The sequence below is a fragment of the Mustela nivalis genome (assembly GCF_964662115.1).
Source record: "Mustela nivalis genome assembly, chromosome: 8".
Taxonomy (NCBI): domain Eukaryota; kingdom Metazoa; phylum Chordata; class Mammalia; order Carnivora; family Mustelidae; genus Mustela; species Mustela nivalis.
In genome coordinates this window covers 52,095,857-52,121,970 of record NC_139027.1, presented here as the reverse complement: position 1 = coordinate 52,121,970, position 26,114 = coordinate 52,095,857, and the positions used below count along the sequence as shown (strand labels likewise).

General features: G+C 47.3%; 1 protein-coding gene across 3 annotated transcripts; it reads right to left on the bottom strand.

Moving 5' to 3' along the window:
- Positions 1–345: 345 nt before the first annotated feature.
- CD207 (CD207 molecule) lies at positions 346–25,818 on the bottom strand. 3 transcript variants are annotated; one of them, XM_082744035.1, is made up of 9 exons: positions 25,377–25,818; positions 25,050–25,193; positions 10,484–10,627; positions 5,945–6,076; positions 5,736–5,852; positions 4,019–4,393; positions 3,049–3,200; positions 1,946–2,064; positions 346–1,546 (listed from the first exon to the last, which is right to left on the bottom strand). In XM_082744035.1, exons 4-9 carry the CDS (start codon positions 6,018–6,020, stop codon positions 1,396–1,398), a joined length of 990 nt encoding a protein of 329 aa, XP_082600161.1. In that variant the 5' UTR covers positions 6,021–6,076; positions 10,484–10,627; positions 25,050–25,193; positions 25,377–25,818; the 3' UTR covers positions 346–1,395. The 3 variants fall into 3 exon arrangements, with proteins under 3 accessions (XP_082600161.1, XP_082600160.1, XP_082600162.1); XM_082744034.1 differs by lacking the exon at positions 10,484–10,627; XM_082744036.1 differs by lacking the exons at positions 10,484–10,627; positions 25,050–25,193; positions 25,377–25,818 and adding an exon at positions 6,323–6,402.
- Between the last annotated feature and the right edge of the window lie 296 nt (positions 25,819–26,114).

The window sequence follows — 26,114 nt, the reverse complement described above, 5'->3', positions numbered from 1 at the left end:
GCCCCTGCCCTAAGCCTGAACCCTTTGCACCCAGAACACCACCTGCTGGTCACAGTCATTAAAGGAAGATGTCCTGTCCCCAGGACCCTACTGAGGGCCCAGAGGAGGACCTAAGGAGAAGAGGGTGCTCTGCTGAGCCCACCCCTGTGCTCACACCACATCCTCCCTGCTCCCCGTCTACTCTCCTCCCAGCGGGTTCAGCCTCTGCCTGGATGCCCGCCTTGGCCACCAGATCAGGGTTTGGACTTGATACCCATGAATGGGGATCTGAGTGAAGAGTGGGAAACATGGCCAAGTCTCCCCCTCAGGAATAAAGCCAGGCAACAGCAGATTGTCCAGTGAACATCAGTGAGGAAAGGCCACCGAGAGGGTTGTGACACTGCAGAGCTCACTCTCCTTTATTTTAATAAAAACCAGGGGTAAGTACTGCTTATATTCTGTGGCATTTCCAGGGCCAGGTCTTCTCTACCCCCTTGTTATTTTTGAGCCTCCAGCTGCTTCGTGGGGCTACCCCCAGAACTTCATGTCCAGTGGAGCAGAAGGCCTTGCTGGCACTTTCACCTGCACATCCAGGAATAAAATATGCCCGCATAGGTAAAACATGCTTTACCTGGCAGTAGTGCGTTCCAATACAGTTTGCAGGTGAACTCTCTAGGGACAGAGGACCACCTCCTCTATATCTAAAGGGCAGGGAGGAAATGCAGCCCAGAGAGGATGTGCAGGAGGTGAGGCAGAGAGGCTGGGTGGAGGACTGCAGAGACAGAGCTGGAGCACAGAGTTTGCAGAGTGAGGCGGAGCCATAGGGAGCGTGGATACTGATCCAGCTCTAAAGGAAACTTGTTTCCACATCAGCCCCTGACCGGAACCAGATGCCCCCATCTCTGAGAAGAAGGGGCTCAAGTGGCAGGAAGTGTGGATGGCAGAGGGCAGTGGGGTCATGGCCCGGACAGGGTCACCAAGTGCAGAGCTCTTCCCACTGAGAAGAACACGGTCCGCTAGGCAGGCAACTGGGAATTGTGTGGGATGAACTGGAAAAGCCCTAAACATCGGTATCAGGGTTGTTTGTGTGGTCTGAAGCGACCTCCATGTGATAAAATTGAGGCTTCTCTGAAGCGACAAGGAACCCCAAGGTCCTGATCACCTTACTGAGACAGGTGGAACTTCTAAATCCTCTCTGCTCTCCTCTCCCTTTCCAAGGTCTCCTTTCCAAGCCAGCTGCCTCTATGGGGTCAGAGAATTCCCAGCCAAAGCAGATGAACTCCAGGATGCCTCTGAGACAATTTTGAAGCCAGAAAAATGAAGGTGCAAAGTCACACTGGAATTGGAAGAAAAAGGGGCATGTTCTTGAGTTCGACAAGCATTGGAGCTCAGTGTGTGAGCTTGGGACTAATCCTGTCATGGTTCTGATGTGATGTAGGGCCGTTTACAGATGAAAAGGAGCTTATTGTCACAGGAGGCATCGTTCCATGACTGAAGTGAGGACATCTTTATATTGGCACAGTGTTCATTGTTCCCATAATTGTTGGGCTCACCTGGAATCCAGAACCTACCAAAGGAAAAAAAAAAAAAACAAACAAAGCAAAACTTTGTTTCCAATGAAAAAATGAGTGGCTTCAACCCCAGCTATGACCCTGGGTGATCATCACGTTTTTGCACCCGTGCCTGAGAGGAAGGGGATAGAGCCAAGCCAGCCCACAGCTCTCAAGGCCCTACACAAACCCGCATGGCAAAGCCCAAGACTTAGAACAGGGGCCCTGCTGAGGCTGGTGGAAGGCCATGCTGCCAAACCCCAGAAGCCATGGAGAGGCCACGGATTTGTCCCCAAGCCCACAGGCAATGAGTGGAGGAGGACAAGGAAGAACCACAAACCCTGTAGTCACCTCATCCTTTGTGTCCTGGCCCTGACCCGGGAAAGTCAGGCCAGGAAGGAGGCTCTGGGACTTACCGTGCACTCTGGACCTTGTCAAATGGAGTATTATCCACCCAGTACCAGTCCCCTTCAGTCCCAGCTTTGGTCAGGCCAATCCAGTAGAAAAGTCCACCTGCCATCTTGTACAGAAACTCCTGTAGGGAAGGAGAAGGAGTGAGACACTACCACGACTCACAGCTGGAACATCTGTCCCTCTGGGTGTCCTTCACCTGTCCTCCATGAAAGCACACACTGACCTCTCTCAAGCCCCTTCCCTATCCAGAGCCCATCTTCCAAATTCTGATTTACCTTTGCCCCACAACTTACAGACTCAGGACTTAGGCCTTTTGGCCCCTCAGGAAGCAGATGCTGGAGCGCAAGAAAAACTCAGCTGAACCCCAGAGCAGGGCCCCCAGGAGAAGGGCCCAGATCATGACAACTAAAAGTAGTAAGCATTTAACATGCATCTGCTCAGCTCTTCTCTGAAGCAGGGACTATTCTCATGTACGTTTCATGGATAAGCAGACTGAGTTGATGAAGTTAAGTAACCTACCCAGGGCTCTAGGACTAGTTAGGGACAGGGTTGGGGCTCTTGACCAGACTCCAGAGCACACACTGTTACCTGCTTTAGCAGCCCACCTCCCAAATGAAAGGGACTCATTCAGTATTCTGCTGACCAGGTAGGAGACTTCCTGGGTTACATTAATGTTATTAATGCCTTTGTTTTCTGGGCCCATGGAAAGATCGTACCTCCCAGCCCTCTCTGAAGCTGGGACTATATCTTCATTTGCTTTGGCCAATGAAATATGAGCAGAAGTGATATCTGTTATTTCCAGGCAGAAGCTTAAGGGCCAACATAAAATTTGCCACGTTCTCTCTCCCTGCTTCAGCAATTGTGGAAACACACGCTGAAATGAAGTCTCTTTTGGCATCGGTCCTTGAGTAACCACAGTGGACAGAACCCCTTGCAGGCCATTGCTGGACAGGCAGTATAAAAGAGAAGTCATCCTCCACTGTTAGGTCACCAATATTCAGGGACTTTTGTCACTGCAGCATACTCTTGCCCATCCTGCCTGATACAGCTGTTAATACACCCCCTTCCAAAAGCCCGTCAGAACAAAAGAACAACACTCACTCACCTGTTCACTCTCTGAGGCCACTGAGGTCAGCTGTGAATCCCTGGACATACAGAACTGCTGGGCACTGTACCAGGTCTTTGGGACTTGAGAAAAGTAATAAAAGTTCTCCTTGAAGTACTTCCAGCCTTGAGAAACCATCTGCAGAATGTCATCTGGAGAACAAGGGTAAAAGATGAACCCTGGGGTTCCTGTTTCCTTTGGGTGCTGCCTGTAGGTAGCTCTTGAGTGGGATCTCAGAGACAGCAGTGGGTAGGGCTGGGCTCTGGAGTCTGGGGATTCTTGTGTAAGGGCTCAGGGACACTGTCCCACCTACTGACCTACTGAAGGTCTGGCTGAGAGTGGTAGAGTGTCCGGGCTCAGAGAGGGGAGAGTTAGAGACATTGATCAAGAATCTATCTCTCCCTTGGGCGCCTGGGTGGCTCAGTGGGTTAAGCCGCTGCCTTCGGCTCAGGTCATGATCTCAGGGTCCTGGGATCGAGTCCCGCATCGGGCTCTCTGCTCAGCAGGGAGCCTGCTTCCCTCTCTCTCTCTCTCTCCCTGCCTCTCCATCTACTTGTGATTTCTCTCTGTCAAATAAATAAATAAAATCTTAAAAAAAAAAAAAATAATCTGTCTCTCCCAGAAGAGGGAAGCAATTCTCTGTTGACCATCACAAGGGGCTGAGCTCCCCAGCTTTGGGGGAGGAACTCAACAGATAAATAGATGGGTTTGGGCCAAAACAGAGACTCCCTAATGCCTTCATATTCTATGCCTTGGTGTGAGAGCCCATGCTGGTGCCTGGTCCCTTCTCTCCAGCCCCTAAGTCCCCAAGCCCACAGCTGAGCCCTTGCTTCTTAACTGTCCAGCCATGCCTGCCCGGCTCCTCTTCCCCTTCCTTCTGCACACACCAGCCTGACAGCCTCATCCCTGTGGCTGGCAAGGCCCCATGGGCCACTGGTCAGCTTGCAATGTCCTTTTCTGAGTCACTTACTTTGCCGCCTGAGCAACTTGCTGATGTCCTCCAAATGGCTCTGGAGTCCCTGGATCTTTGCATTTAAAGAGCTGGCTTTACCCAGATCTCTTTTTAGTGCTGGAATCTGGGCATTTAAGTCATTGACCTCCTCCCATCTTCTTGTTAGCATCTGGATCTGGGCAGTGGCATCCCTCACACCAGCTTCCAACTTCCCGATCTGAGAACGCACATGAGCCAGGCTGGCATTTACCATCCGGACTTGAAGGCTGGTTGCCTCCACACCGCCTCTGTTCCTCTTAATCTCAGAACCCAGAGTGCTGATGTTGTCCACACTGCCTTTCAGCAACTGGGCATTGGTCTTTACATCTGATATCGTGCGCATAAACCAGGGATCTGGATTTGAGAAAGTCAAGAGGTCAGCCGAGGGCATTCCCAGGGCCTGGGAGTGTTGTCAGGGGAAAAGAGGAGAGAGGCTGAAGCTCTCCAAGACCTGTTGCTCACCCCCCCCATTCATTTGTGACATACTCATTCAACACACATGTGATGGGAAACTAGCGCTGGCCAGGAACTCTTGCAGATGCAGATAATGCAAAGATTAATAAAATACAGACCACTGGAGGACCTCACAGGCAAGCTGAAGTGGAGATTAGCACCCAGTCCTAAATTTTCTCTGTGTGTTCAGGGCACAAACGATGCCCTAGTTACCCCCTTGCTGCATCCCCAGGTGCTCCATCACTTGCTTCCCAGCTCTCTCCTTTTGGAGGCCCCTGCAGTGGCCTCAGCTAGGGCAGCACCCATCCCACATCTGCCCACAGGCCCCTTGTGGCCAAGATGGGAGCCAACAATCCAGACTTCTGACCTGAAAGTGACTTCTCCAGAGAATATGGAAAGAAGGAATTGTGAAACCATTTCTCCCCTTGCCTCGTCCCATCCACTGTCACACTCTGCTCAGATCACAGGCTTGGGTGCCAGGTAGGAGACTGATGACAAGCCAAGAGGAAACTCTGCTCAGAAGCTCCACGTCTGAGACCAAATATGTCCCAAAGCCTTGAAGGGAGAAGACGGATGTTCCCTCCCCCTGCTTTCTGGACACCTGGTGGGAGGGAGAAGGCTCTGCTAGCGGAGAACAGGAGGGGCTGGACAAAGCAGAAGACAAGGAGAGATAAGTCACGCATCTGGTGAACAAGGAGGAAGTCTCCTTTGATGGGCCCTTGGCAGAGAGGGGAAGAAGAGCAAAGAGAGCATGAAGGGATCCTGGTCAGGATGGTGAACCACGAGATCTGTCCGCTCATTGGCAGCTTCTCCAACTAGTCAGTTGGGGCTGAGGATACAGCTGGAATTCCTTCTTTTGTGGAGTCAGGAAACATTCTGCTCACTGCTAACAGCTGCCCACAAGGCTCCAAATAAAAGGGACACAGCTCCAGGGGTGGGGATGACAGGGGATAAAGAAATGGGTGAATGTTTCCTGGGGACAAAAGAGCACATCCTTGAGCCCAAGCATGCAAGGGCTGAACCCAATCAGGAAAATCTCCCCAGAATCGGGAAGGAGAGAGCAGCAGCTCATCTTCCTGGGGACAGGGAACCCCGTGGCTGTACCTAGAAAGAGGAGAAATGAGACAACTGGAAAAGCCAGAGGTGGGAGACACAATTGGACAGCAGGAAAGACAGGGTCTGGATGTTTAGGGAGCTAATGGTGGAGAAGAACCAAGCTGGGATGATAAAACCCAGGACTTACAGAGAGTGGCCTGCAGCAGGATGGAGGCCACAAAGCCCAGTATCAGGGTAATGACTGCAGCCCGGACCATGAGAGGCTTCCTCAAAACCAGGTACGGGTCCGTCTTGGGAGGAGGATCTGTCAGAAGAAGAAGAGAACATTTGTTGAAGGACCTGCCAACAGCGGAACACACCACAGCAAGCAGATTCTGAGCAGAGGCTGGTGCTTGCCTCGGGGCCAGAGGGAGATGTTCTGCTTATCCACGGTGAAGTGCGCATCCGGGACCTCACTCTCAGCAGCCTTCATCCCGCACGCTCACCCCTGCAGCACAGGTGCTTCCAGCCGGCTGGCTCCCTGAGAACCTTTTATCCAGAAAAAAACAGGAAGTGAGTACCAGAGGAGGTGATCTTGTCATCCCAAAGTTCCCCATTCCGGGTTTAGACACCTGGCCTCAGCCCTCTCTGCAAAGTTCCGAGCTCTCAGGAAGAGGCCATTTGTCTTCTCCACAGGCCTGTTACACAGACATTTTAACTCTACTGTCCCAGCACTATTCCAGATCTCTTATAAGACTCCTTTCAACCCTTATCGATCCACACAGGCATTCATACCATAAATACACATCGAGTGCCTCCTAGGGACCATACACTGTACAAGGACTGGGCCACAAAGATGACTAACTCATAGTCCGTACTCCAGCAGCTCACAATCTGGTAGGAAAGACAGACCAGAGCAAATCAATTACAATAGAGTGTGAAGGGCACATGCACCATTCAAACAAGTGCAGAGATGGAATAATGGTAAAAAGTTCCAGGGAGAAGGATTAGCATATTCAAAAGTAAGGGGGCATAAGACAGCACAGAGGGCCATTTGGTGGTGCTGGAATGTAAAGTGTGTGACAGGCGTGGGAAGGGCATAGGCCGAGAGAGACAACTGGGGTCATAATAAGCAGCTTGAATTTTGACTTATGGATGACATGAAGCCAGTGAAGGCTTTCAGGCAGGAGAGAGACAAGGACAGGGCAACTGAAGAAGGTTCACTCTGAGAGTGGTGAGGAACATCGAACAGGATGTGGGAAGCCTGGAAGCAAGGAGACCGACAGGGAGACCACTGGAATCATATACTTGCTGATACTAAGGTCTTCCACATGACAGAGCATCGCTTTATAAAGTGGGGCTTGGAGATGCAACATGTAAGTGTAAGATGGGGGTTCTCCTCCCTGCCTTCCTGCACTTGTGAGCTTCTCAAAGTGGGGAGGATTAGCCCCATCAGGCCAGGAACTGCTCCTTCATATGTGGGAGAAGCTCAGGGCAGAGGAGCTGAAGCGAGGCTCAGGGAGGGACTAAGATCTCTCCTGGGAAGATTCTCCTCTTTGAAGAAGTCTGCCACAGCTGAGAAGCCTGGCACATCACAGACTCTAAGCCAATATTACTTAGAAGAGAGGAAAGAGAAGACAAAAGAGTGAAGAGGAGAGAGGGAGATAAGGAGAAAAGGAAGGGACGAGGTCCAGATTAGATGGCTGGCTGGCTGAACAGATGGGAGATCAGTGGATGGATTTGATGGATTTGATCCATCCACTGGTGGCCGATCATTTCGCAACCCTGAAACCTCTAGTCTGTGGATTGGGATCTGTCTTCTAGAAGCTACCACTTCTTTCTAACTGTTCCCATTCATTTCCACAGCAAAAACACGAGACAACTGTGATTTATACCTTACTCCAAAATGCATGACACTTCTGACCACGGGACAAGAAAGCTGGCCCAGCCTTAATGAATCTGAGCCAATGGATCTGGATGACAGGGTGGTGTCAGGGACAAGGGCTGGAAATAAATGAGGAAGGCCAAGGAAACAGCCACCTACTCCTGCAGAGGCTTCTGCTGCTTTGATATCTGAGAGGATCCTACCTCCCTCCTCAGCCCGCTATACTTATGGGCCCCTTGCTGCTCTCTCCAGGCAGACTGGGCCTCACACTGGAGCTGCTCCTCTCATGAGATGAGGACAGACGCCCAGCTACAATCCTTTTCCCACGTGGTGGGAAAGAAACTGGGCCATAGGGGTGGTGTCCCTTTTGTCCTACCTCATCTCTTCCCTACCCACTTTCTGTCTGTAGCTTCCAGGACTGCTACCTCTTCTAAACTCTGACGTTGGTTCATCCCCCAAACTGAAGGCCTCACCCTAACTGACTGCTTGTCTCTAAACACTTATGACTATACCCACTCTCTTCAGGCTGCTCATTTGGTTGCAGAACTTTGGTTCTACCAGTGTTCAGAAAGGATTAGAATGTTCTGATTCTGGGCTTTCGTGGTTGGTACCCAGTCAAACTCCAGAGTCATCTCAGACCTTCTGCTCCTGGCTCCTGGCCTGACATTCACAACCTGTCATAGTCTAGGGCCTGGGGTAGAGAAGAAGCCAAGTTACTCAAGACTCTGGTAGAAGGGGCATCGGGGGTCCTGGTCCCCTTCTAAGGCATGGGAGGGGCAAAAGCCGCCACACAATATTACCTGGAGTGTGTGGCCTCTTCCCTGTCAAAGAGCTGACTTTTCCCAGACCTCTGCTGGTTTGTAGCATGAGGTACTGATGAAATGCCTCTATGCCCTCCCAGAAGAGGTCCAGAAGCCTCACCAGGATGGAGCCCACTGCATAAGAAGTCCTGGGTTTGGGCGGCATCTACTCTGAGTAATGGAAACAGGTGCCTCACATAGATATTCAGCTGATCCAGCATGAGGAAGCTAAGCAAGAAGCAACCGAAATCCCGGGCTGTGGGCCCACTGGGGTTTTAGAGATGGTGGATGTAAAAGTCCCAGCCATGAGGAGTTTCATTTCCCACTTGGCAGGGAAGGAGTGAGTCACGAGCTCTTTTCCTATGGCCGTGCTCATCTTTCCATAGGCACTGACTGAGCTCATCTCCCGTGCATCCCTCTGGGGGCCTTTCTGGCCCCTGAGCTGAGACCCTGGGAAGGAAAAAGAGAAGGAGGCAGGCACCTCAACCATACTTTCCTCCCAGGAAAATGGGAGATTCTCTTGGACACTCGGGCAAGCCCAGCTCTTCCAAACAGAGGAGGAACTTTAGGCCAGACTTAGAGTGACCAGAAATCACTGCTATGACGACAGGAAGGGAAGTTCATGGTCATCTCTGTTTTCCCACTCGCCGTGCCCCTGGGACTCTAAGACCTTCTTTGTAGAACGGCAGTGGGAGGAGACCGTTTGTCCACTTTTCCCCTTCTCTGGTCAGGACTCTCTTTCTGCTTGGGGTGGACCATGGACACAATCAGTAGGAGTGGAGAAGAGACGTGGGTTGCTTGAAATGCCCCAGCAGGACCAAGAGTCATCTCCAAGGAGAGGAATCCAGTTCCCTCCAGTCAAGGCATGGAGGAAACTAGAGTGGACAACACATTAGAGAGGGGTGGGGAAAAGAAGAGGAGCACAGAGAGGGGGAAATGGCTATGATGCGAGAAAGAAGACACTGTGACAGCTGGTCAGGCTTGTTCACAGCCTCAGAGGGCACCCTTGTGTATCATGGGATGCCAGGTTTGACCAGCAGACCCCAGATAATCAAAGGCTCCTAGGCTACCCTTTGGGTATGTGCTCTGGCAACAGGGGCAAGGGCAGAGAAACCAATAGGAAAGCGGTGCTAGGTGGGACCACTCATCCTTACATTCCTCTGGGACTCCCACTGTGCACCAGGTGTGAGGAGAAAGACAGCCAGAGACCCTGCCCACAGAAATAGTGTTCTTCTTGTTGAAAACATGTACATCTCCCAAGACTCTCCCAAGATTGAAAAGGACCAAGGGCCCTGCAGGGGGCCTCTCCTGGCCTTCCTTGACCTTGGGAAGAGGTTCCTCTTTTTTGGAACATTAGGTAGGGGCAGGTTTCTCTGAAACAATGACCACAGGCCAGACGTCAGTAAATATACCATTACATCTGGCGACACCATGTGCAGGGTGGTGTGGATATGAGCGAGTAGCCTGGCTCTGTGGGAGGATCGCTGTGTTTCAGGCAGAGGAAGCTGCTCTGAACCATCCAAGCCAAAGAGTTCTTGTATAATCATCACTTCGTTCATGAGCACAGGGATCCTGCTTGGCAACTGGAGTCAGGTTCCCAATGCCCAGAGTGAGTGAAACCCAGCCACTGTCCAGTTCTGTCTTGATGCGACTTCTGTGACGCACGTGCTACGCAAATCTGTACCTAAACCCACAAAAAAGAACAGGACCTCCGAAAACCCCAAATCCCACAACAACATCTCCAATGTCACAACAGGGCTTTCTGACCTCTGCAAACGAAAGCCACTAAGCCAATAAGTTTTAAAATCCCAATATATACCTACGCTCTAACAAATCGTAACACCATTCACTTTATGCCCTGATGCTGTGTATGGTTCCCTCCAACTTTCTTCTTCAACTTTAGCAATAGGTTTCTCTTTCCAAGTATTTCAATTTTGCTCCTTTGTAACAAGTGATGAGATAACTGCTCTCAGCCACCATTTTATGCTTTTAGGTGATTCTCCCAGCTTCCCTTGTACGAACTTCTTTCCCCAACTTAAGATCTCCAGCTGGCCCTTTAACTGGCTGTCTTCCTACCTGGAACCTTAAACTTCCTTTGCCTCCTGCTGCTCCCTAGAGACGGTCCTGTTTCCTACCTGCTGCGGCTTTCATCCAGGACCCTTAGGGTGAGTGTCTCCCATCCTGTCTCCGGATGTTCCTCTACGGGGAACATCCCCACGGGAATTCATGGTATTGCCTTGCATCCAGTCACCCCAGCATCTGTTTACCCACCCAGTGAAATTTATCAAGTACTTGCTGGGTGCCAGTCTCGACGCCTAGCTGTTGGGAGCTCCACCTTGAACGAAACAGTCATGGTTCTGGTCCTGCAGCAGCATGCAGTTCTCTCTGAATAATTCTTGGCATTCCACCTGGGTTCTTGCAAGGAAAATAAAGTGTATCTCTGATTAAGCCTAAAGCAACAATCAAAAAACCTGCAGTTTTAAATGGTGTAAAATATGACATTCTCCCAGACTGCTCCTATTTAAAACACAGTACAGGGAGTGGCACCTGAGTGTCTCAGTCGGTTGAGCATCTGACTCTTGCTCAGGCCATGATCTCATGGGTCCTGGGATCGAGCCCCATGTCAGGCTTCAGGCTCTGTGCTGAGTGGGGAGTCTGTTTGAAGATTCTCTTCCTCCGCCCCTCCATTCCCACTCTCTCCTTCTCTCTCAAATAAACAATCTTTTAAAAAAATCAAATCAAAGCAAACACAGTACAGAAATTTAGGTCCAGGAGCACCTGGGTGGCTCAGTAGGTTAAAGCGTCTGCATTCGGCTCAGGTCATGATCCCAGGGTCCTGAGATCGAGCCCAGAATCAGGCTCTCTGGTCAGCAGGGAGCTTGCTTCCCTTCTTCTCTCTCTCTGCCTGCCTCTCTGCCTACTTCTGATCTCTGTATGTCAATTAAATAAATAAAAAATCTTTAAAAGAAAGAAAGAAAGAAAGAAATGTAGGTCCATGCTTTCATTTCCTGCAGGTAAACTTTTTTCTCCTAATATATCTGACTTTCAACCACATGAAAACTATATGCTCACAGAGCTCCCTTCCCTGGGTGGGGTGGTAGAGCATGAGAGTTACGTGTCTAGGACCCAGTACAGGGGTCCTCAACTCATGGAACACGTTTGTTAAAAAAAAAAAAGCCAAGGCCACGCCCCCCAAATTCTGACTTATTTGGTGTGGGTTGGGGCTCAGGCATCAACATCTTTAATAACCCTTGAGTGAGTCCTACATGCAGTCAAGGTTGAAGACCTTCAATCTAGTGGGAAAACCTGAGTTCTAGTGGGAAAACCTGAGTTCTGGCATGGGATCTTGGCTCTTCCATACAGTGCTGCGTGGATGAGTTATTTAGGGGAGCATATGTCACCTGTGTAAGTTCAAGAGCAGTGAGACAACTTTCTATGGAAACACCTTAGTGCTGCATAACAAGATTTGCTCTGTCTAGATGACTGGTGGATGAAAATGCCTGGCAGCACTTGTCCAGAGTTAATGATCTTGAACTGGAAAGGGAAAAAGGAGAGAGCCATGTTGTGGCCAAGAAACCCAAACCTCAAGACTCTACAGCTTCATTGCTCTGGGCCTTGAAAAACAGTAACCCACAGACCTGGCAATCACTCACATAAAACACAAACATATTCACAGAGAATCAAAACTCTCACCAAAGGCATTCAGCAAAAGTCACCTTCTGGGTATCAGACTGCACTGGGTGGTCAGCAATAAACATAGGAGCTTATAATAAATATAGCCCAAATAAGTATATCACGTGCTGTGTTAAGTGACATGCAAGAAAAGGACAAGGAGCACTCAGAGCATGTGAATGAAAGACCTTGTCAGAGCTGGCCTTGTAGAACAACAGACTTGGGCCCTGAAGAGTCTGTTGCAGTCCCAGCTAGGAGACAATGCCTTGAAACACTGGGAGGTGCTCAACAGCATGTAGGATCTGCTTTAAAATAGGGCTTTTTGTGGGTGCCTGGGTGGCTCAGTTGGTTGAACATCTGCCTTCGGCTCAGGTCATGATCCCAGAGTCTTGGGCTTGAGCCCCGTGTTGGGCTCCCTGCTCAGTAGATAACCTGCTTCTCCTTCTGCCTGCTACTCCCCCTGCTTGTGTTCCCTCTGTCTCTCTCTCAATCTTGCTCTACCTCAAATAAATAAATAAAATCTTTTTAAAATAAAATAAAATAAAATATGATTATCTCAGGGCACCTGGGTAGCTCAGTTATTAAGTGTCTGCCTTCAGCTCAGGTCGTGATCCCAGGGTCCTGGGATTGAGCCCCACATCGGGCTCCCTGCTCGGCGGGAAGCCTATTTTTCCCTCTCCCACTCCCCCTGCTTGTGTTCCCTCTCTCACAGTCTTTCTCTCTCTCTCTCTGTCAAATAAATAAAAGCTTTAAAAAATAATAATAAAATAGGGCTGTTTCTTCCCCCACAGTACATGGATCTAGAGTATTTATACTAAGGAGTATAATTAGGTAGTTATCTCTCACATTGACAGAACATGACCCATCCTCAATGGTCTTACTTCCCTTCTGAAAGTCTAGATCTGCTGACTGGGGGTACCCAGAGGAGAGATACCCTGACTTAGGAGCTGGGACTGCTATCAGGCTATTTCAACACCTCATGCCACTGGAAAAACAGGCTTAAGAAAAAAATTCATACTTTTGGCAATGTCTCAGACTTGATTTTCCAAAAGCAGACACTGAGATGGCATTTGGTGTATAGGATTTTCTATGAAGGAGCAACATCTGCAGAAGGGAGTGGGCGAAGGCAAAATTAGGCAGAGAGAGAAACAAAACTGTGGAACTTCAGTACAGGACCAACAAACCCGAGTCAGCTCCATGAGGAGCTCCAGAGCATCAATGACTTGCCAGACTTGTCCCATGTTAGACTAAAATGTCCCTACCTGATGAACCCTGCATTAATTATTCATTGAGTGTAGGCCACCCACAGAAGTACAGCCCTGAAGGAGCTGACAGCTGGAGACCATCTGCTCACAGCTCCAACAACCAGTTCAAGCAACAAGCTCTTCTTTGAAGGGGGATCTGGGAAATATATCTCCATGTCTACCATGTAGAATGGTTGATCTGACAGTCAAGGGAAGAAGGTTCGCTGACACACAAATGGGATGTGGTGGCATCCTCTAAGATGGTCCCCAATGATCTCTGCCTCCTGGTAGTCATGCCCTGAGGATCTTGAAAGAATGACCCTCCCCCCACTCGTCATGTCTTCAGATGAGACCACAGTCGCTGGTGCCCAACAGCCGGAACGTAATCTCATGAGAGACACTGAGGCAGACGTGCCCAGCTAAGCCACACCTAGATTCCTAGCCCACACACACTGAGGTAAAGAGTGTCTGTTGTTAAAACCACTGAGTTTGGGGGTAATTTGTTAGTCAGCCATAGATGTCTAATATAGGGGGCAGGGAGGATTTTGACTGGAACTCAAGCAATAGATATACCCTGGGGCATCTTCTAGGTCAACCTGTCAAGTTTGGCATCCTTAACAAATGGGCTGACCAACAGAGGAATAAGACAGCTCAGAAACAAAAGTCACACTCATCCCTCCAAGTCAAGAACACAGGCAGTCGACATGCTGACTGAAGAGCAAAGGAAAACAGAATAAATGGTTATGGAGAGTGGTCACATGGCCTTGTGAACTTAGCCGAAACAAGGTCTAAAGCCACTATACCTGTATTTCCTTCTTGCTGTGTCATGTATCTTTTTTTTCTTTTTCTTTTTTTTTTTTTTAAGATTTTTTTATTTATTTGTTAGAGAGAGAGAGAGAGATACAGAGCGCAAGCACAGGCAGACAGAGTGGCAGGCTGGAGGCAGAGGGAGAAGCAGGCTCCCCGCTGAGCAAGGAGCCCGATGTGGGACTCGATCCCAGGACGCTGGGATCATGACCTGAGCCGAAGGCAGCCGCCCAACCAACTGAGCCACCCAGGCGTCCCTCATGTATCTTTTTTATTTAATTTCATTTTTCTTTCTTTTTCCTCTCACTTATCATTGGATACCCAGAGGGGGTCATGACAGAACTAAAGAGGACGACACGATCACTCAGTGATGCTGGACTTGGAGCTGGCTGCAGTAACTCAGAAGACAGTGGGCTGTCCACTCTTGGAAAGAAGATGTGTCTGGACAGCTTACAGCTTCACTAGGTCAGGCAAGAGCAGCTTGGGGAAGTGCCAGGATGAGGGAGAGTGTGTATACGGGTACTGGGCTGTAGAGATAACTTGTCTCTTTGTCCAGGATGGCAGTACCCTTCTTAATAATGAAAAATCTCAATATCAGTGGTAAATAGGACCACAACTCTGAGTCAGAAGACAAAAAGGATCAGACATTACTTCTTTCAAGCTCCCTCGAATACTACTCAGGCACAAGCAATCAGATGTCACCATCTGCATGACCAATACAATAATGCACTACCTCAGAGATACCCGAGACTTCTAGGGAATTCAAGGGAATTCTTGAAGGGAGTCTTCTCTGATGTCCTCCTTTCCTTGGTCCTGCCCCATTTTCCAAGCCTTCACACTGAGTCTGAGAACAAGTGGTTACCTTCTCAATAAACTTCTTATATGCTTAAACTATGCAGACACGGGCTTGTTGTTTCGATCAAGAACCTTAACTGATACACCCACAGACAGGTCTCCTTCCTATTAAGGTTGATCCAGTTTTCCCTGCCGTGTGTTAAATGGAACACTAGTCCAGAAGTATGGTCAAAATGGGTTCAGAGGTTAAATAAGTTTGGTAAACAGTCCATGCTGTATGCCTTTCTTGAAGAGTCATGGTAGCTGCGAGCATATTAAAGGTTCTGAGAAGTTCTGTGTTAAGAAAATCTGTTTAACATTGTTTATAAGAGGGTTTCCATTGCCATTTTTCTTTTACACTTAATTGATGACACTTCTCACTCTGAGAAACACTGTCCTGGAGCCAAAAAAAGGAAGACTCAGAGAGAGACTGCAGTTCCCTCCAATTTCTAAGTTCCAGTTTGTTTGCTCTTTGAGGTCTTGCCACTTCCCCAGCTGAATCACACAAAGAGTCATCACCCCCTTCCAAAGAAACTACCCATAGAATATCAGCCCCAGTCTGTTGAATAATATGTACCTTCCCCCTTAATTTCACATAGTTTTCTCTGACATTAATTATTTTCTTCTCAGGTCTGTCAAAGGCCTCTCTATGTACCTTTATTAACCTTAGAATGACTAATAATTGCTTTACCAAATCTGAAAACACAGCAGATCCCCCTTGTTAACCATTTTTGAAATAAAATTTTCTTAGCCATTCTTGTTCTTTCAAATTACCTTTTGGTGAAATACAAAAACAAAGTCCAATGCAATTTTATGCAAAGGTTAATTTTAGTAAATTTAGTAATTTTAGTAAAGTTGTAAAATAATTTAAGAAGACCTGACATCCTTAAAATAGTCTTCACATCTAGAGCCATATGGTATCTGCTTCTGTTATATCTGTCAGTCTACATTTTTGAGTTTCCTTCAGGCAGGTCCCAGGATTTTTCGTTTCAAGGGAAGAAGACAAGGCTATTATTATTTGTAGGTGAAATGATGTTTTCCCTAAGAATCTGAAAGAACCATCTGGAATAGTAATTTGAATTGATAAGAGAGTTCAATAATCATATGGACAAAACAATCCACATGAATAACTTTCCTGGGTACACAAAACAACCCATTAAAACTACAACTACATAGAGATATAGGGGAGATCCCAGATATATTTAGGGGCAGAATTAACAGGAGATGGTAATGGGATTGGTGTCATCTGTGGGCCCCCTTCTGCCCCACAATCACTCTCCAGAAAGAACCATATTGGATTATACAATATCATTTCAATTTTAGAGCCCAAATTTTATGTCTAAAGGACACTTTCAAAATTTTTGGCCTTCCTAGCTTCAGCCCTGCTAGTGAGGTCTTTGCTACATTTCCTCATCTCGTTCTTTTCATTCCATTCAGGCGGAAGTGGTTTGGTTAGCTGGTCAGCTCCCACCCCACCATTTTTCTCAAAAATCTGCCTGTAAGCCTCTCTGTGACTATGTCCCTCTCGCTCTTGCCTGATTGTCTGATGAAGCAGGTGGAGATGATCCGCTAGAGTTGCACTGGGAAACTGAAAAGAAGAATGCAGATTTAGAATAGCAGTAAAGAAGAATGGAAGAGGAAGCTCCCTGGGGGTAAGGAAATAGACAGACAGCCCTGAGAGGATGAATTCATACAGTGGCCTTGTACATTTCAAAGGCTCTCAGATCCTTTGAAAAAGGAATCTACCATGCATGGAGGTTGGCAAGGGAAATGACAACGTTCCTTTTCTGGACTAATTCAAAACCTCACAAGTTATACCTTCAGGAAAAAATATATCAATGTAAATATTGTTATCAGGACACTGACTTGTTGAGTGACAAGCAATCAGAATTACAGGCTTTCAAGAATTAAAGGTTACATTCACAGCATTTAACAACCTCCGAACTCCAGACATCCTAAAAGATTCCTTTGTTATATGAAAACAGAACAGGATTACACCTGTTCAACAAGTCTTCTCACTGACAAGGAGAATAAATTTGGTGTTCTTTGTAGATTTTCTCAATATACCTGTTCATCAGAACTCACTTTAAATAGGTCTGTTTCGGGGCACCTGGGTGGCTCAGTGGGTTAAAGCCTCTGCCTTCGGCTCAGGTTATGATCCCAGGGTTCTGGGATCAAGTCCTATCCTGGGATTGAGTCCCACATCAGGCTCTCTGCTCAGCAGGGAGCCTGCTTCCCTTCCTCTCTCTCTTCCTGCCTCTCTGTCTGTCAAATAAATAAATAAAAATCTCAAATAAATAAATAAATAAATAAATAAATAGGTCTGTTTCCCTACAGTTACGTGGGAGGGAATGCTTTCTGCTATAGTTTCTAAGATCTTTTTCACCAGCGAGCACGCTTCAGGTTAAACCTACTCTCAAGATTAAGTCCTTTAGTCCAGGAGGAAAGTCCTGGGAAACTTTAATATGGGGGGTGGGGAGAGGTAGAAGAAAATTTTAAACAAATGAAATATGCAGTAGTATGCTCAAAGACGTTTAACAACGGGCTCTCTAGATCTAGAGGAGAAACCCCGATTTGTAATATTTGCCAACTGTCATTGTGTAAATATTTCCACCACGGCCATTAAGTAACCAACACGATGTCACTGAAAGCAGAGTTGAGAAAAGATGTATATGATAGGCTCTTCACAGCCTGTAAGGGCTAATTCTAGCATACCACTAAGAGATAAGTAATGTTTTCTTCCTGTGCCCCAATCTATCTAGTTATGTGGTTTTTCTCCAACCTTGCACTCCAGGAAGGAGAGGAGGAGATGCAGCTGTAGGTTGGCGACAGAAGGACAGGGGTACCGTTAAATGCTATCAGGGAGACCCAGAGAGCGGAAAAGATTCAAAGACCCAGCATAAAATAGAAAGAATGAGTGCCCAGCCCTCTTGGGGGTCCTCCATTCTGAGCATTTATTTGTCCATTTCCACCAAAAGTGTGCTATTGTTTGTTTTAAGTTCTGTCTGTAAATTCCAGAAGGAACTGTTCCTCTTCCCTGGCCACAGGAGGCCTGGCTGTCCCCCACGACCACAACTCCCTGATGAGGGCACAGCTCCCTTTCCTGGCTGTGGCTTCCAATTACCTTCTTGGGAGTGTGTGACTTGACAAGGGAATCCCCGGGTTTCTGAGTACTTTCCCTGAAGTGAGAACCATGCCCAGTGTTTAGCCACTGCAGAAATGGGGTGGGGGTGGGGGGTAGCTATCTGTCTACAAAGAACAAAAACTCTTCCCATGGATATAGTAGCTCCAGGTACCTTGGGACATTTCCCAGGTATGGGAAGAAATGAGATGCATAATGGGATTAGGCAGTCCCTTGCTTCAAAGGATTCTCATTACCCTGGAAAGAAAATTAAATATCTATCATCTTCAACAAAACACTTCAGGATCTGGTATCTGTCTACCTCCATGTTCCTATCTCCCACCACTCCTTCTCACTGACTTTCTTCACATTTGGAAATATTCCAAGCTTGTTTCTTCCCCAGGTCCTTTGTACTTGCAAATGTATGTATGTATATATATGTATGTACATATACAAACTTTCTCTTGCTGAATCATTTGAAAGTGAATTGCAACACGGTAGCATTATTTGATATTTCTGCATTTATTCTAAAAACAAGGACATTCTCCTCCATAATCATAACCATTACCACACTCAAGGAATTTAATGTGGCTGCAATATCTAAACTATATATAAATGTCTAAAAAATAAGTCCCTTATACCTGGGGGTAGGGAGAAGGTCCTGACTCTAGGATCCAACTAAAGTTTGTGCATTGCATTTGATTGTCATGGTCCTGGAGTTTCCTATAACCTGGACCAGGCTCACTGCCTCATCCTCACATGTGTGCATACACACACACACACACACACACACACACACACACACACACACACCTCTTTTTATCATTCATGACACTGACATTTTGGAGAGTCCAGACCAGTTGCTTGTAGAATGTCTAATTGATTCTTCATGATTACAATCAACTTACGATTTTCTTTTTAAAACACTGTGCAGCTCGACAGTCCCTCACAGGTAGGGTGCTGAGTGGTGACTGAGCTGGGGATGCAGCAGGTGTGCACCAACTGTGGCTGAGCCTGGCCTCCAGGTGTCCCCTGGGATCCACCGTCCTGATGCTGCTCAGGTCTTGAGTCCTTCTAAGCTGGAACAGTAGTGAGGAATTTTTCAGCTAAGGGCCATGGAGCCAAGGATCTGTTGTTTTCTGACAGCAATATCTGAACCCCTGGGGCAAACATGTCTTAATGGAGGACAAAGAAACCAAGAAGTGGGACACCTGGCTGGCTTGGTTGGGAGAGTGTACAACTCTTGATCTTGGGCTCATAGATTCGAGCCCCACATGGGCATAGAGCTTACTTAAGAAGAAGAAGAAGTCCTCAGTAAGGAGTGTGGGAAAGGGAGGCCTGGGTGGCTCAGTTGGTTGGGCAGCTGCCTTCGGCTCAGGTCATGATCCCAGCGTCCTGGGATCAAGTCCCACATCGGGCTCCTTGCTCAGCAGGGAGCCTGCTTCTCCCTCTGCCTCTGCCTGCCATTCTGTCTGCCTGTGCTTGCTCTCTCCCCCTCTCTCCCTCTGATAAATAAATAAAATCTTAAAAAAAAAGAAGAAGGAGGAGGAGGAGGAGAAACAAACCAACCAGGAAGCAACTGTATCCAGAAAGCTGTGTCACAGGGACCGCTGACCAAGACTAAGAAGATGCCCCACAAAGCGGAAAGACTGTTTCCTGCCAGGACTGGCACTCAGTGTGTAACCTGGAACCACAGAACCAGACATGTCACACATCTGGGACACCAACCACACCTACCTATTGTGGGGAGGGATGAAATCTTTACTATGTGAACCCTGAGAGCAGAGGTTGGGCCCCAATCTCCCGAGATGCCCTGACACTCCGCTAGTGGTGTCTTAAAAGCCATCCAGGAACTTGGGTTGAGCTAGTTCAAAACTAAAGTGACTGAATGAAGACTTCTACTTCTGGCCAAGAAGGAATAACAGTGGAAGAAGAAACAACATTCAAGAAACCATGATCTGTAAGACACTGGACATCATCAGGATGCCTGGGTGGCTCAGTCAGTTAAGCATCTGCCTTCAGCTCAGGTCATGATCCCGGGGTCCTGGGATCAAGCTCTGCATTGAGCTTCCTGCTCTGTGGGGAGCCTGCTTCTTTCTCTCCCTACTTGTGCGCTTGCACACACTCTTTTTCTCCCTCACCAATAGATAAATAAAATCTTAAAAAGAAAAAAGACACTGGACAATAGGCAATAAAAGACGGGAACCCTGAGATGTAGGAAACAAGTGAGGGGAGCCCTACAGTTGCCCCTGCTGTATCTTGAGAGCTTCCACAGTGTACAAGGAAAGAATAGGCGGAGCCCAGCATACCCCCTCAGTTGACGGGACAGAACTGAGAGTCCGAGAAGACAGAGGCCACTACAGAGCACAGCACAGAGCTCCCAAGAAGAGAGAGCTGCACAGATGCTCAACTCCAGAGAGCTGCTGAGGTTCTCCTTGAGTGTCTGGGAGAGTACTGGCCACGTGTCTGGTCATTAAACAAAGATCTGTAGAGCTCACACTTCATTAATCAATATGTTGAACACTACATCAAGTACTAGTGATGTACTATATGTTGGATAACTGAACATAATACTAAAAAAAATCAGTAGGAAGAGTGTGGAATCCCATTCCCTACTGTCCTGCCTCTGCCTCTCCTTATCACAATTACACCATGCGTTCTCCATCAGAGGCCCATAGATGGCGCCATTACCTTTGCCAGGACACAGAATTACTCAAGGCTACCACTTAGAATACTGTTTTCACAATGTGTGTGAATCTGGTCCTCCTTAAAATTTTGTAGGATGGCATGATAGTTATATGAAATCCTGGTCTTCCAGGAATTCCAGACCCCTTAATAAATGTAGCAAGCAATACTAGTAATCCTGTCCCTATCCCTCATTCCCAGGCCAGGACCCATGAGGCTTCTGTAAAATGCATAAAGTAGGGGGATTCTTTGAACAGAGAGAGACAGGTGATGGCTTTATGGAATGGTCTTATCCCCAAAAAGCAGACATGAACAGTCTTGGCCTTCAGAAACCAGCCAGAGTGGAGGTGGCCTCTCTCCCACCAGCTGTGATTGTTCAATACAGTAAGCCCTGATGGGATCAGTCCCAACAGTCTAGAACATTTAGAAATGCCAGGTCCCTGTTGGGAGAAGAGCCCCTGCAAAAAGGGAGACAGGCAGCAGGGGGACTCCATGTTTGCCTGCTCCACCAAAGCTGTTCTTGCCAAGGGCAAGAAGACCTCCACCAAAAAAGAAAGACACCTGGACAGCAAGTGCCTCCTGATATGATCCAAGTACTACTCATGAGGTTCTATTGTCCAAAACCAGAAAAAAAAAAGAAAAATCAAACCTGAATCTGATAAATCCTCCAAATCAAACTGCCAGAGAACAGAGCAACATGGTTAAAGACACCAGAGGGGCCAGCAAAAGCCAGCATCAAAAATTTGAAGGATTTATTGTCTAGTTTTTACATGTGTGTGCATGCACACACAAAGTTGAACAGTTACAGACTTTAAAAGTCTAAAAGAAGGGCATCTGGGTGGCTCAGTTATTAAGCATCTGCCTTCAGCTCAGGTCATGATCCCGGGATCCTGGGATGGAGCACCTCGCCTTGGGCTCCCTGATCAGCAGGAAGCCTGCTTCTCCCTCTCCCTCTGTCCCTGCTTGTTTTCCCTCTCTCTCTCTCTCTCTGTGTCAAATAAATAAATAAATGCCCAAAAGAGTGTGTCCGACAGATATGGGTTTTTCTTTTTTGGGGGGATACTGACTGAAATAAACTACTTGTAAAAAGACATAGGAGATAATATAGAAAATATAGACAATGACTAGATATTTGGCAATGTAAGAATTAGTACTAATTTATAGCTATCATTATTGCATTATTGTGGTTATTCTAAAGAGTTCTTCCTTTTTTTTTTTTTTTGAGAGTTCTTACTTCTTAGAAAGTCATACTGGAGTTTTTGTAGCAAAATGATATCATATGTGGGATACGCTTTAAGACAATTTGAGGGAGAACAATAGGAGTGGAGATCAAATAAGATCAGTCAGTTGTTGAAGCGGCGTAATTGGTATATGGCAGTCATTATACCAGTCTCTCTGCTTACGTATTTGCTTAATACATAATAAAATACATAATAAATAATAAATACATAATAAAAGGCTAAAGAGAGAGAATTTCTTAGCAAAGTGCCCCAGGCAGCCACAGTCAACCAATCAGAGCTGAGATGATGGAGCAGCCTTCTCTGCTCAGCTCTGGGCTGGGGCATGGTAATCCTGGCAAAGAGACTGTGAACCAGGAAAGAACCCAGTGGTCTTAAAGGTGAGTCTGTTCGGATAAGGTCAGAAATCTGATCCTTAGAACCTGGCTATTTTTAAAGAATGCTTGCTTACTTGCTTTCCTTCTTTGTGCATGTGTGTGTCTGTGTCTTTTCGTTGTTACTACTTTTCTCCCTCAATCTTTGGTAAAATTCTTTTATGAAAATTCCAACTTCCTTCAGAGGTAATCAGAGGGACCAGGGAAGTTGGGTTCGCTTACTAAATGCTAAGACCTGCACTCTCATACCCAGCCCTCTTCTCCCGCTGGCTCCCAACCTGCTGGCAACTTCGCCTTTCCCTCCTAGCATGAAACTGGGAGGAACTTCTCTGGGGCATCTGACCAGTCCAGGAGACATATTTTCAAGGCAATGAAATGGATAGAGGTCTGGGAGGAGCTGGAGACTTCCAAATGACCATACACATAAGGACCAGATTTATCGGGCATACAACAGGGTTTGAGGTCAAACGTTTGTTTGCCTGTGTGCAGTTTGGAGCAAGCTACATTTCCATGTTTTCATGTTTTTATATTTTTAAGGAGCCTGGGCCATGTCTGTTTGCCTCCTCCCCCAGATTCCACGAGGAGTGGGGGGTGGGGGGCAGACCAGCTTGGAGCAGGAGGGGACATGAGGCATGATTGTAGCTCTTGGCATCCAGAACAGAAGGGACAGTTTTGACCTGGAGGCCACATAATATATTTTTAAAACTGGGATTTCAAGGTTATTCATACAGCATGAGACTCACAAATAACATCCCTTAGCCTCTCAATAAGTACCCGATTTGATGTAACTTTGCCTTATTCTCATTTATTGCCTACTATTACCTTCATCTAAGTGTAGCTTCCTTTTCTCTTCCGTTTCTATTAGGTTTCTATAATAATAATGAAGTTTTCTTTCCTTGTGGAAACCAAAACACAGCTGTTGTTAACCTTTTGTTCAGAATACCTCTTCTGCATATTTAATTTTCTCTCTTTCTATGACTTCTGTTATCTGGACTCTGGCATTTGTACTTCTACTGCCATACCTCTTAACTTCAATTCAAAATTTCCTAATTATTTATTCTTCACTGCTTCCTTCTGTAAGACATCTGATCCTGCAATATTAATTGTGCCCATTCTATTATTTATCCCATCTGTTGTGTTATTTCAACTATTGTATTGCTCACATTTAATATTTCCTCTCACTTCTTTTTATAATTCCTTATTCTTTTTTTTTAATTTTATTTATTTATTTGACAGAGCGAAATCACAAGTAGGCAGATAGGCAAGCAGAGAGAGAGAGAGAGAGAGAGAGAGAGGGGGAAGCAGGCTTCCTGCTGAGCAGAGAGCCCGATACGGGATTCGATCCCAGGACCCTGAGATCATGACCTGAGCCGAAGGCAGAGGCTTAACCCACTGAGCCACCCAGGCGCCCTGATTCCTTATTCTTATATTATTAATATCTTCCCTGCTTCCTTAAGTGTATTTATTGAGGTTATTTTAAATTATTGGTCCATCTGTTCTAATACTTCAAAAGATACATGTTATCTCCTTTGTTACTTTCTTTGAGAAACTTGTTTTCCTCAGGTGTCTAGCTTTTTTGGCTTGTGAGGTCATATTCTCCACAAAATTCCAACCACTCTGTCTGAAAGTGAGTTCAGGGAAAGAACCAAAGTTCAAACTCTGGTCCTTCTCAGCCATGTGAGCATAAATGGAAGGGAGAAGATGAGCCTGAGATGAGCACCAGAACCACAGGTAATCACACCTGTGTGCTCTTACCCCACTTTTCTACTTCGGATCCCATGGAATGGGTAGTCTCTTGGGTGACCCCCTAGCCCTGGGAGTGTAGAAGAGGAAAAGTAGAGAATAAATGCAGAAGGCCAGTCAGTTCCCAGTGACTTTCCCAGTTACCCCAACAAGACCTGTTCTCTGTCCAAATAGTACCCTAACGACACCTAACCAAGCTCAATGGGTCATTTTCACAGAGTGAGGGAGGACATGATGTTTTCCCAAAAGCAATAGAGTAGGGACAGGCCAAATCAAAATTAAAATAATATTCTGCCCGAAATTAAACAGACACTTTCATCTCTTTGCGGCTTTTTAAGTTAATAAGTATCTCAAATACACACAGACACACATACACACACAGTGTCTTATCATCAGATTCCAGGGTCCTCCCCCAGCCTGTGACCCTAATGTCTAGGTGGCTACAACACTGTCCATGTTGAAATCCTCCCCATTTTTACAACCCACCAAAAAATGCCACTTCCTTCATTATGCCTTCTCTGAGCACCACGGCAAGAAGGTCCTCTCCTCTCTGAACTCAGCCCACATTGGCAACAGCCTTTATAGGTCCTGATGGCTTTCTACCACACAATTTCATTATTTGTATATCTATCACATCTCCTCTGCTCATTCATTTGGCCTTGAGGAATGCTACTTTGCTGAAACAGGCCCAGTATTCAAAACACCACAAATTCCCAGTGGCATCATCCAGGCTCACTTTAGATGATTCTCATGCACAGAAGCCACATATTTGCCCTTCTGAATGGCCCCCAGCCACTGTCCTGAACACGTGTCCACCACATCCAGGGCAGTGACGTGAGGAGCACCAGGATCTCACGTGCCATACCATTTCCTTCAACTTTACATACATGACAAAATGGAGCCACAGAAACCAACAGTCCAAAGTGACCAGATTTAGAGATGACAGCAACAGCAACAGCCTCTGACTCTCTTCTGTGACTGTTTTCCTGGAGAACAGTACTTAGTCAGGGAAGGCCTTCTCACAGGACAGAAGAGCAGGCTAGAAAAATCCTGTCCTCCTGATCTTTCGGAGAACCCAACTTCCCCAACATTTTCGGTATTTTTGTTGTCATATTTTACCTGTTCAGCTAAAGACAGCAGTTGTCCTCTTGTTAAGTTGGCAAACACAGTTAAGAACTGTTGCCCCATGGTCTTGAAGGATCTAATCTCAAGCCACCTGCCCAAGATGTGTGACAGGAAGCTCAGGAAAGAGCCAGGTGAGGCCTGGAACAAAGCAGACACAAATGCACACATCAGAACTGCCCCACCCCCATCTGTCCTCCTGAGGTCCTTCTGCACAAGAAAGTTCCACCCGGTGGGCTCTTACAGAGTCTACCGTGCTTGTTCAAGTGTAACTTTATGGTGACCCCTGACCCTCCTGGTACCAGACTTGTTCTTTATACTCACAGTTATTCTCATATCATCAGTCTGTGCTATTTGCTCCTGTATCTGTTTCCTCTACCAGACACTGAAAATGACTACACTGAAGGGAGAAGGATGGTGATGTCAGGCCACAGGGCGGCCTGGGGTGGGGGTTGTCGTTGTTCACTACCACAAGGTGGGTGTTTTCATCATCCTGGTACCCTCAGAACTCAGGAAGGGCTTCAGAAACCAATACAGAATGCCCTTGGGCCCCGCGGCCACAGCTCTCTGGGCTCCGGGTGGTAAAGTCCCGCCCCCTTGCCACCCCCCGCCGAGGTGCCGGGGTTTAGGGAGAGCGGACTCCAGCACTTAGCGCAGACAGATAAACCAGAGAAATGAGACCCGCTCCTGGCCTCTGTTCCAGGCGTTCCCGCCGACTTCACCGGGTTCTGCATCCGGCTCTAGGAGGCTGGGAGAACCAGGAGGGCCGGCGCCCTCGCCCAGCGCGCATGCGCAGGGTCGTCGGCGCGGGGCGAAACCCCCTAGTCTCTTAAGCTCGCAACCAGCAGGGGGCGACACGAGGACGCCTCCCTGCTTGTAGACGGGAGCTGAAGACGTCGTGGCTGGAGGGTGGGCTGGCACCTCGCTGGGGACGGCGAGGAAGAGAAGAGAATCGCCCAGCTTCTCCCGGTAAAATTAGCGGAAGGATAGGACGTGGCAGTAGAGAGCATGCTGGCGCGACCCCCGCCGTCCCCGCCACCCCGGACCGAGCGCTTACATGCT

Coding starts and splice junctions, on each gene's coding strand:
- CD207 (XM_082744035.1), bottom strand. CDS start 6,020: ATGAAGGCTGCTGAGAGTGAGGTCCCGGATGCGCACTTCACCGTGGAT. Junction 4,394..5,735: donor CCTGCTGCAGGCCACTCTCT/GTAAGTCCTGGG, acceptor TCTCAAATCCAG/ATCCCTGGTTTATGCGCACG. Junction 2,065..3,048: donor TGGCCTCAGAGAGTGAACAG/GTGAGTGAGTGT, acceptor CCTTCCCTACAG/GAGTTTCTGTACAAGATGGC.